Source organism: Lissotriton helveticus, chromosome 3_1, assembly GCF_964261635.1.
Source record: "Lissotriton helveticus chromosome 3_1, aLisHel1.1, whole genome shotgun sequence".
NCBI lineage: Eukaryota > Metazoa > Chordata > Amphibia > Caudata > Salamandridae > Lissotriton > Lissotriton helveticus.
In genome coordinates, this window is record NC_136061.1 from 1,925,963,451 (window position 1) to 1,925,975,545 (window position 12,095).

The following is a 12,095-nucleotide window of genomic DNA, read 5'->3' on the forward strand; positions in this document are numbered from 1 at the left end:
TGACTGCCATGTGTGCTGCGGTAGACGCTGATTTGGGGAGGATGCTCACGCTACGAAGGTGGCTGATTTCGCAGGGATGCTGACTTCGTGGAGCGTCGAGTTCTGGGGGATACTGATTTCTACAAGGCGCTGATTAAGGAGGGATGGTACTTTCCAGAGGATGCCGGGGCTGGTGCTGACCAGGGTGCTGCTCGGAAGGTGCCGCTGACAAGCCATGTGAGCTGCGGCAGCTCGCAGGGGGCACCATGCAGAAGGGGATCCGGCTAAATGACGCTCATGTCACCTACCTAGGGCTGCTGGCCAAGAAGGACGGCAGCCGCCGCGGCTTCCTCAGCAAGCGGAGCTCGGACAACACCAAATGGCACTGCAAGTGGTTCTCGCTGCTGCAGAACATGCTCTTCTACTACGAGACGGACTCGAGCGCCCGGCCCTCCGGCCTCTACCTGCTGGAGGGCAGCGTCTGCGAGCGCGGGGGCCCGGGCAAGGGCCCCCAGTGCGGGAAAGAGTCGCTGGAGAAGCAGGTAAGGAGGGCGGAGGAGGCGGGTTACTAATGTGCGCGGGTGGGTATTCTGGGTCCGTGTAAGGGGCGCCTGAGAAGCCAGAACGCATGCAGCCGGGGTCCTAGCGCAGAGGGGGCCTCATGGTGATGGGTATAGTGCGGAACATCCGTCTATATGCGGCGTCCAGGGGGGCGCAACACAAGCGCCCACTAAGGGCCACCTCTTGGCTTAGTGGTGCATAAGGAGGAGCCACGGGCTGAGGGGTATACTGAGGAACCACAGGCTGAGGGGTATACTGAGGAACCACAGGCTGAGGGGTATACTGAGGAACCACAGGCTGAGGGGTATAGTGAGGAGCCACAGGCTGAGGGGTATAGTGAGGAGCTACAGACTGAGGGGTATAGTGAGGAGCCACAGGCTGAGGGGTATAGTGAGGAGCCACAGGCTGAGGGGTATAGTGAGGAGCCACAGGCTGAGGGGTATACTGAGGAACCACAGGCTGAGGGGTATAGTGAGGAGCCACAGGCTGAGGGGTATAGTGAGGAGCCACAGGCTGAGGGGTATACTGAGGAACCACAGGCTGAGGGGTATAGTGAGGAGCCACAGGCTGAGGGGTATACTGAGGAACCACAGGCTGAGGGGTATACTGAGGAACCACAGGCTGAGGGGTATAGTGAGGAGCCACAGGCTGAGGGGTATAGTGAGGAGCTACAGACTGAGGGGTATAGTGAGGAGCCACAGGCTGAGGGGTATAGTGAGGAGCCACAGGCTGAGGGGTATACTGAGGAACCACAGGCTGAGGGGTATAGTGAGGCGCCACAGGCTGAGGGGTATACTGAGGAACCACAGGCTGAGGGGTATACTGAGGAGCCACAGGCTGAGGGGTATACTGAGGAGCCACAGGCGGAGAAGTTTTGCGAGGAACCACAGGCGGAGGGGGTATACTAAGGAGCTACAGGCTGAGGGGTATACTAAGGAGCTACAGGCGGAGGGGTATAGTGAGGAGCCACAGGCTGAGGGGTATAGTGAGGAGCCACAGGCTGAGGGGTATAGTGAGGAGCCACAGGCTGAGGGGTATAGTGGAGAGCTACAGACTGAGGGGTATAGCGAGGAGCTACAGGCTGAGGGGTATACTGAGGAACCACAGGCTGAGGGGTATAGTGAGGAGCCACAGGCTGAGGGGTATAGTGAGGAGCTACAGGCTGAGGGGTATACTGACGAACCACAGGCTGAGGGGTATACTGAGGAGCCACAGGCGGAGAAGTTTTGCGAGGAACCACAGGCGGAGGGGGTATACTAAGGAGCTACAGGCTGAGGGGTATAGGGAGGAGCCACAGGCTGAGGGCTATAGTGAGGAGCCACAGGCTGAGGGGTATAGTGAGGAGCCACAGGCTGAGGGGTATAGTGAGGAGCCACAGGCTGAGGGGTATAGTGAGGAGCTACAGGCTGAGGGGTATACTGAGGAACCACAGGCTGAGGGGTATAGTGAGGAGCCACAGGCTGAGGGGTATAGTGAGGAGCTACAGGCTGAGGGGTATACTGAGGAACCACAGGCTGAGGGGTATAGTGAGGAGCCACAGGCTGAGGGGTATAGTGTGGAGCTACAGGCTGAGGGGTATACTGACGAACCACAGGCTGAGGGGTATAGTGAGGAGCCACAGGCTGAGGGGTTTTGTGAGGAACCACAGGCTGAGGGTATAGTGAGTAGCAATAGGCTGGGCGGTATACTAGGGAGCCACAGGCTGAGGGGTATACTGGGGAGCCACAGGCTGAGGGGTATACCGAGGAGCCACAGCCCGAATAAACATTCAGAGAAGCCACACGCTCAGTGGCATACTGATGAGTAAAGGGCTGGTAGCGCCTACCGAGCGGTCGAGGGCAGATGGCGCTAAATGCGGTGCCCATCATAGGATGGAGTTCGTGAAAGTCGTAACATGGCTCGCATCCTTAGGCCAACACCACAAACATATACAGAGGCGCCCCTGCGTCAAGGGGTGGGGGAGTCAAGCTGAGGGGCAGCGGCTCTGCAGATGGCACACTGGCGCCGGGTGTCAGACTCTGGGGAGTATGCCGAGGAGACCAACTTCGGGGGCTCTTTCAGCGATCGCACATAGCACATTGAGGGGCCTCATCCAGGAAGGGGCATACCGAAGGCCGCAGCGCCGGCGGTCTGTTAAGGGCCCCAGGAGAGGTATGCTGATGGCCCGCAGTCCGAGGGAGGTGGCTGGTGTCCTGAGGGGCAGAGGCCATGTTCAGGGGCACACTCGATTTCGCGGTGGTACATCCAGGTGCCTCGGAGTTAAGGTGGCTTCCCGGGGTCATGCTGAGGGCTGCGGCATTGCGGCGTCTTCAGGTGGTGCGCACATTCCGAGGGACAGCAGCCTGGGCTGGAGGGCCCGAGAGGGGCAGACATTTGAGAGTAGAGCTACGTCAAGCAGCCACAGTCCCGTGGAGAGGTTTCAGCTTGGGGGAGGTAATTACCTTTTGGGGGGGGGGGGTGGGGTTGTAGGAGAATATATGGGTTAGAGGAATTTCAGGGTAGCAGTAGCCTCGGTGGGACGCTGAGGGCACCAGGCTGGGGCAATCCCGGTGTTCTGGTGACGATAAAGTAGACAGTGCCCAGGCCTGCCCGCACCCTGGGCGTCACGCACGGAGGAGCCGCAGGCAGGGACCAGGCGCGAGACTGCGCCCTGGGAGCGCGAGCACGGGCTGCGGTGGAGGGCGCGTGGTATGCTGAGGGTACGGGGTGGGCAGTGGCTTAATGCGGGCCGCTGGCATGCGGAGGGGCAGGGTCAGAAACCAAGGCGACAGTGGCCGAATGAGGGTCCGCAGCGTGAGGTACGAAGAGCATCACCCGTTGGGCCGCAAGACGAAGGAAGGGCGGGCGCAGTCATAGGTCCCAACCGGGGCCTCGTGCGCACAGAGAGCACTAACCAAAGGGACTTGCTGTGAGGAGCCACAGCCCACTGGTGAAGGCCGGAGTCGGGGTGGGGGCAGGGGTACATAGAGAGCTTCAAATCTATGCGAAAGAAAAAGGCAGGCCATGGGACATCTCCTGGGGGCGCATGCGCACCGAGGACAGCGGCATATGAACACGGGGGACAGGGCACAGGGAGCACTTCTTAGGGACATACGATGAAAAAGTGCATAGTGGATATTCTGGGATGGGCTGTGGTGGCGGGCCCAGGGCAGACTGGAGAACGGCGAGACTTCTCTGACAGACGTGAACAGTGGGGAAGGGAGTACATAATAGGGGGGGGGGGGATACATAGGACACCGGCTGTGTATGTCCAGAGGTGGGGTCGAATGTGGCACATGGTGTGTGCATTCTGAAGACAGCGCCCTGTGCATGTGGCTAACACAATGTATGTACACAAAGGGCACGGCCTGTGCGTGTATCGTGGAGCAGGGACAGACCGAGCAGCAGAGGCCTGGCTGCCTATGTGCTGGGAGTGGGGTGCATAAGGAGGACAAGGGTGGGCATACGGTTGGCGGTTCGTCTATATCAGGGGTCTCCAACCTTTTCTGTAGTAAGAGCTAATTCTGATGACGGAAAGTCCTGCTGAGCTACTAGCATATTTTATCACTGTAAAATGCTGATGATATGTATTAACATTACACTATGAACACCCTAAGCACAGTTATCAGTAGTAACCCCTCAAACATTTCAGGTGTAGTTATCAGCAGAATGCTAGGAAAACATTTATCAAAATTAAATGCTTGTAATGAAGTAAAATTCAAATCATCACATGCTGTGTGCCACAAAGGGTAGTACCACAGCAGTAAGTCTCTCCAACTCAAATTGTATTATCATTCAGCTAACAACTTTAAATGTGTTTTAGAATTGCAATATTATGTCTTTATTCGCATATTCGTTTTTGAAAATACACATAGTTTTCTATCAAAATCCCTTTCAGCTTTGAGCAATCTAACTCAATTTTCCAGAAGAAAAACCTTTTAAAAAAAAAAGCATAATTTATTCTTTTAAAAATCAAATCAGTTTTCATTGTTAGAGATTACACAGTCCCTAAACATCAGCTTTTACTTTTCATTGAGTACCGCCATGTAAAAATGCCTCTCATGGACAAATTATGCTTCAAATACTTAGGTATTGGAATCATAGGGCATGGTTCCTCACCATAACACTAAAAATGCCTCTGTTATGCTAATAATGCCACCATTAAACCAGGGCTACCACTGTGCCACAGCTGGATGCCCAACATATACAAGTTATGGCCATTATTATGGTAGAAGATGCTGCCACTCTGCCAGGAATGGCTAAAAGCAGATCAGTCATGCTCTTAATATGCCTTGCTGAACTTTGTTTTGGACCCACCTGGATTTTCCTGTTTAAAGCCCACTTCTTGCGGAACCCGCTTCGCGGGTCCCGCTGCGTCAGGAGAGCCGCCTGCTGCTTCATCTAAGGGGACAACGAGGGAAGTTGAATTGCCGGGGCTGCGAGCGAGTGCGCGCGCTCTACTGGAACTGCATATCCCAGGAGCGCCCGCCTGCCTGACTAGCCACACCTGGGCCGCTCTCCCCGACCCCTCCCACCCCTTCACTGTGCCTTCATTAACTGTGCTCGCAGAGCTTGCGAGCGGGACGCCTTGCTGAACTTTGTTTTGGACCCACCTGGATTTTCCTGTTTAAAGCCCACTTCTTGCGGAACCCGCTTCGCGGGTCCCGCTGCGTCAGGAGAGCCGCCTGCTGCTTCATCTAAGGGGACAACGAGGGAAGTTGAATTGCCGGGGCTGCGAGCGAGTGCGCGCGCTCTACTGGAACTGCATATCCCAGGAGCGCCCGCCTGCCTGACTAGCCACACCTGGGCCGCTCTCCCCGACCCCTCCCACCCCTTCACTGTGCCTTCATTAACTGTGCTCGCAGAGCTTGCGAGCGGGACGCCTTGCTGAACTTTGTTTTGGACCCACCTGGATTTTCCTGTTTAAAGCCCACTTCTTGCGGAACCCGCTTCGCGGGTCCCGCTGCGTCAGGAGAGCCGCCTGCTGCTTCATCTAAGGGGACAACGAGGGAAGTTGAATTGCCGGGGCTGCGAGCGAGTGCGCGCGCTCTACTGGAACTGCATATCCCAGGAGCGCCCGCCTGCCTGACTAGCCACACCTGGGCCGCTCTCCCCGACCCCTCACACCACTCCACCTACTTGTGCTATACCATATTAAGCTCCTTGAACCCCCGCGGCGCGGGAGCGCGCGGGAGCGCCGGGAGAAGCCCGGGACAAGGGCGGGACCGTCCAAGGCCGTCACAGGCCGGAGGAGGCTGGGCTGGGCCTACTCTCTTGGTTTTCCGGACTGTGCAGGTACCTCCTGGAACTATTAATGTGTTATATCCGCTCTGTGAGGCATAACTGACCCTTTCAGAGTAAAATCATGCCTTCCCCGGCAAGGGAGAGTACCCCTCAGAAGCCGGGAGGAGTGAAAAATGGGACACTCGAAAACTATTTCTCACGGGCAGTGGGGGAGGCTGACAAAGAGGGAAATTTGTCCCGGCTAAGGGCGGAACGGAGACGATCAGTGGACAACCTGAAAAATACCCCCATGGGAGAACAATCTATTACATTTAGGGAGGAGTTAACTCGAATTGAGGATGTTCCACTCCTGTTAAGGGAGTGTACTAACACCTCACCAGTTGAAATTATGAGTACAGCTCTAGCTATTAGCCCCAGCCCCGCTAGGGGGACTATCGATTTAATCTCACAACCGCCCACAGTTCATAATGATAGGAATCCCAAACCGAAAGCAGTCACTACACAAGTAATTCTGGGACCCCCTCCAAAAAAGCGTAGGAGAAGGGCAAAGGGAGCGCAGGGAAGCAGTAAACCTAAGATCTCACACTTGGACTTTGGCAAATCCCTAAAACATCCTGTACCAATAGTGAAACCACCGGCAGAGCTACACCTTAAATCTAACGCCCAGGAAGACACAGTTCCTGCCTTGACCAAAGATATAGGAACTAGTATTGTTAATGTCCCCCTCTCTGTTGTGCCGCTGGGAAATCTGGAATTCCTGTTAAGGTCGCTGTTACTTCCGATCAGCGAAAGCATAAAAAAGATTGAGATCAGACTAACCATATTGGAGGCCACACTGGGAAGTCTGAAAACTCGCGCTGGTCGACAGGGAAGTGATCTAGAACCTATCACCACCCCTGTAGTCCCACAAGGGACGGGACACAGGGTAGTAAACCCAGCTTCACTACAAGCTGTAAATGGGGTAGCCCCTCAACAACCCTTAAACCCAAAACCTGTAACTACCAATCCACTCTACGCAAACACACTTAATCCCTCTCTTGTACCAGTATCTCCGGCACACCCGGCAGATAATATTATCCCGGACTATCAAAATAAGCCCCCCGCAAGACCCCGTCGTCCTAACTTACCACCTGAGACTAATGACCTTACTGTGGTCATGGCAGGGGTCCCGCAACTTGATGAAGGAGAAGTTGAGGATTTTTGTGCCCTAAAAACTAGGGTAATTAAGTGGCTAAACAGAAATAGACCCCTCCCGAGACATCTTAATAACGAAATTATAATGGTAAGAAGGGTCCCATGGGTGGGGAGAACTCAGAAATCCATCCCTGGGGACTGTTTATTGGTGAGTTTTAGGGACAAGGGTACGGTGTCGCATATATGTCAAGGGGAAAACATATCAAGGGAATCTACCATCCAAACCCTCCGTGTGTCCTTCTTCTTTCCTATCGCCCCAGGCCCACTCCACCCACTCCCAAATTATGATAGATGGGAGAGGGTTGGAAGAAGGGGGAGACACCAGGCCTTTCATCCTAGGCCACTATTTGGCAGACCAGCACCACCTCTCCTTACTTATAACCGGTTTAATTGTCTGAACGGCCTAGAGGGGGTGGATTGACAAACAGAGAAGGCCCCCAAGGAGAACACAGAAAAGGGCTCTCAAGTAGTAATATCGGAGGAGCAAAGACACATGGCTCTGCAAATTCAAATAATTAGGGCGGTGGAACCTATGTTCTCTGAAAACAAGGGTATGGCTGTAGATGGTTTGGTGGGAGGAGGCGGGGGGGTTATGCAAGGGGTGTTGCAGGAGATAGGACCAAGGAGTCAGGGGGGTGTAGTATTAGGTGGAGAGGATGTGAGGATTATTTCCTGGAATGTAGCGGGCCTAGCAGGTATATTTAACAACAAGGAGTGGGTTGATTTTATCAGGAAATTTAATGTTATATGCTTACAGGAGACATGGGCTGTGGTGAATAATTACCATCTCCAGGGCTATAAGTGTTTTTTTGTTCCCGCCCGAAAATCCAGTTCTGGGAGAGCAATGGGTGGTCTAGCTGTTTATGTAGATTTATCCCTCCCAGGTACCTGGTCGTCCCCAGACTGGAATTTGTATGGATTACAGGCAGTTCGGTTTTCTGGTAAGGGGTTGAATTTGTCGGTTTTTAATTTTTATAACAGTGAGACATTAAATACCCATTCCCCCCTATTAGCTGAACTTGACCAGAGGCTGGGTCAGGAAATTATTTCCCAGAACAAAGGGCCGTCTCATGGGCTGCTTTTGGTAGGAGACTTTAACTGCCACCTCTGTCCGGCACTGATTAAGGCAAATACAGATTGGGCACAATGCCCGATTGAGAAGGGGCCGCATTTTTTACACACGCCGACTGGGGTGGCTCTCGGGTTGCTTCGGCTTAAGTACGACCTAGAGCACACCATTAACATGATAGATCCACAGTCGGATGGCACGCTCCCACCAACCTTTAAGGGTAGGGGCTGTGCATCTATTATAGATTACATCTTGGTCTCGAGATCGTTGATCAACAAAATAATCAGTGTAGGGATAGAGTGGAGCAGTTTTAGCGACCATAACCCGCTCATCTTAACGCTCTTTTACAAGGCGGGCACTGGAATTAAATCTCGTTGTTTAATCGAGGAGAGGGCCACTGATCAAGGCAGGAGACTGAAGTGGTCTAAAATTGATGGTGCACAGTTTTATAAAACTCTGGGCGATAAGGGCCTAGTGGCCATTAATGATTGCTTAGATCTGGAAATACAGGGTCCAAGGGTCTTGGAAGCGTTCGACCACATTGCCAACTTAATTGATGAATTATTGAGGTCTAGTGTGCCCATACGTAACCAGGTAAATCCCCGTTGGTTTGACAGAGATTGCTCTAAGGCACTGAGGGAACTGAAATGCTCCCTCAAGACGAAACCACGGGATCCACAGATTATTAGGGTCAGTAGAGAAAAGTATAAAAAAGAGATCAAAAGGAGGAAACTTGCCCTACAGGCAGAAGCATGGGCAGATCTAAGAGAAGCTGGGGAAAGAAAAGATCTAGCGGGGTTCTGGAGAATCATCAATAAACCGACCTTTTTAGAAAATGATTCTCCGGAGATAGGGGCTAATATTCTTCCGGAGCAATGGGTAACCCACTTTAGGGGTTTATACAATTATGAGTCGGGCACCCACGTGGAACCACCAGTATCCCCAAGACAGGTCCCACCAGTTACATTCTCTCTTAAGGAGATCATGACAGGGATGGAGGGTCTAACTAAAAATAAAGCCCCGGGCCCGGATGGAATTCCTCCTGACCTGTTCCTTAGTAATATAGATCTATGGGCTCCTTTGATGACCAGGGTCCTAAATACCGCTATTACCTGTGGGCTTCCACCGTCCTGGTCTAAGGCGATCATTGTGCCAATTTTTAAAAAGGGCAATAGGGATGACCCGAAGTGTTATCGGCCCATTTCCCTGATTGACGTATCGGCCAAACTTTTGGGAAGGGCAATCCTGAATAGATTGACCGAATGGACCGAAGAGAACAATATCTTCTCGGATACCCAGTATGGGTTTAGGACAGGGAGGTCCACTAGTGACCAGTGCCTGAACCTATACATGCTGACTGCCAAGTATACCTTGGCCAGCGATGAACCCATCTATATGGGATTCATGGATTTGGCAGCAGCATTCGATCACGTCAACAGAGGAAAGTTGTGGGATATGATGTCAGGTATGGGGATAGAGAATGGCCTAATCACCATACTGAGGGAACTGCATAGTGACACTACGGCCAAGGTCAGATTTAACAGGGAGGGAGGACTGTCTGACTCCTTTCCATGTAGGAGTGGAGTCAGACAAGGCTGTATACTTGCCCCTTTTTTGTTCTCCCTTTATATCAATAATCTGGAGCAGTTCCTTCTGGGTCTAAAGGCAGATTGTCCAAGGGTTGGGCCGCGGCATATCCCCGTCCTGCTTTACGCAGATGATGCGGTTTTATTGGCAAGAACACCACGAAGTCTACAAACCCTGATAGAGGGGTTTGCGGAGTTCATGAGTAACCTGGACCTATTTGTCAACCTAGGGAAATCATATGTGCTCCTGGCCGGCAAAAAACCTTCCTCCAAATTTGTTTACACAATTGGTTCCCACAGTTTGGAGCAGGTTAAGACGTTCTCCTACCTCGGGGTAACTTTTGACGGTGCCCTGCAATTTACCCCTTTGGTAGCGGAACGTTGTACTAAAATGATTGCCTCTAACGGGGCGATAGCTGGATATGGCAGGAGGGTGGGCAGATGGAGTCCGGAACAGGTGATGAATTTGTATGGCTCCATAACATGCTCCAAAGTAATTTATGGGGCAGAAGTCTGGGGGTTCGTGAACACAACTAGAATCCAACAGGAAGAAAATAGGTATTTGAAAGCAATCCTGAGGGCGCCACCCAGCACGGCTGGTCTTATAGCCCACAGGGAGCTAGGGAGGCCATATTTGGAAGACTTGTTAAAACTTAGGCCAATAGTGGCCTGGTTAAAAATATGGATAAACCCAGATGCGCATCTAAGCAGAGAAATTCTATTGGACTGCCTAGGTAGGAACCACTCAATGCGCATCCCCTGGCTCAAATACGTGAAAAATACCCTGGAGGATTTAGGTTTGGGGAATCTCTTCACGAACCCAGCTACTATTTCAGCACAGCACAAGAAGCGAGTAGGGGAACTATTTTTGGAGCGAGAAACCCAACGGCGAGCTGATGCTGAAGGAGTGAAAAAGACTGTAAGGGCCCATGGTTTGGTAAAAAGCGTGGAGGGTATGGAGCCTTACTTATTTCTTCTACATAATGCACAGGATAGATTTTTAATGTGCCGTCTCAGACTGAATCTGCTCCCCTTTATGTTGGCCACACCTGCCGGGTTTACTTCATCTATCGAGCAGAAGGGTCCCTGCGGCTGCGACAACCGGTCTCCGCAGGATACCCTTCACTTTGTTTTGCTTTGTCCCTATTTCTCCATGCCTAGGCGTAGATTCCTTGTAAATATTTTAAAAAAGGCCCAACTGGAACACGCCAGGGATGCTCTAGTATTTCTGTTAAAAGCCTCTGACCCTTTAACTTTGTGTAGCATTTTGAACTTCATCAAAGTCGCAATTCGTTTAAGAAAGACGAGGGGAGAGGATTGAAATATTGTGATCTGTATTTATATGGCCCTTATGTTGGCATTCTTTTTAGCATATCAATTATGTACAAGGATCCTAATCAGTATTTAATAATGTTTTATTGTTATCTGTGTATATAAATGTGCTTTTATGGTGTTTTTTTAATCACCGAATAAAGATTCTTGAAAATGAAAATGAAAATGTCAGTGATGGCAGCAAGTATGTAATTACTCTACTTATGTGCCCAAAATAGTCAAGGATGAAAATATTATAGCTATGGCACAATTATACATGAATGGGCACAATTGCATCAGAGATAATACTCTTATGATGGAGACCAGCATACATATTTGGTAGTCCTTGATGCTAGGAGTAGTTTTAAGGAATCCACACTGTTTATTTAGGAAGGACACAATGTCATACACCCACACAAAAATGAATGTGATGTTTTTAATTTTCCCTGCTCTGGATGCATACTCTGTTCTCTTCGGCTCTTTGGTTGATCATGCTCCCAATTAACATATTTTCACTTTAGTTCTTGAAGTCACACCCTTTGGTCGGTCACCCCTGGTTACTGTTGCTACTATTCTTTGATGTCACATACCGTGCGACTGATGGAGCCGGGTGGATAATATGGCCAATCTCTTTCTTAGGTAGATTTAAAGTGGATAAAGATGGTTCATGTGGCAGACCCATAGGCCAATACTGCATCTTCCACATGCTTCAACACCCTCCGCTTACTCAGCAAGACCTTCAAATGGACCCACCCACTGAATCCAGGAAGACCGTCACCTATGCACCCATCATCAGCAGGCTGGACTATGGGAACACCCTCTATGCCGGAATCAACAAATCACTACTCTACAAACCTTAGACTGCCCAGAAGGCACTCATGCTCAGCATCCCATGACAAGACCACATTACCCAGCATATACAAGACCTCCATTGCCTCCCCGTCGAAAAACAGAGTGATTTTCAAGCTGCTCACACACACCTATAAAGGTCTCCAAAACACCGGACCACAATACCTCAACAAGTTAATGTCCTTCTACACCCCCAAAAGAAACCTCTGCTCCACTGACCAGGTCTTGGCCGAGATCCCCTGCATCCACAGAACCAGTACAGGAGGCATATTCTTCTCCTACATCATGGCCAAGACCTGGAACAAACTACCCCTCAGCATCAG

At 51.3% G+C, this 12,095-nt stretch overlaps 1 protein-coding gene across 2 annotated transcripts in view; it reads left to right on the plus strand.

Moving 5' to 3' along the window:
* The first annotated feature begins 245 nt into the window (after positions 1-245).
* Positions 246-12,095, plus strand: part of RASGRF1 (Ras protein specific guanine nucleotide releasing factor 1) — a 686,570-nt gene continuing 674,720 nt past the window's right edge. The window contains exon 1 of one of the 2 annotated variants that reach the window (XM_078682942.1): positions 246-521. In XM_078682942.1, coding sequence (XP_078539068.1) covers positions 246-521 — 276 coding nt within the window. The remainder of the gene's footprint in view (positions 522-12,095) is intronic. The other variant, XM_078682943.1, reaches the window with a different exon arrangement.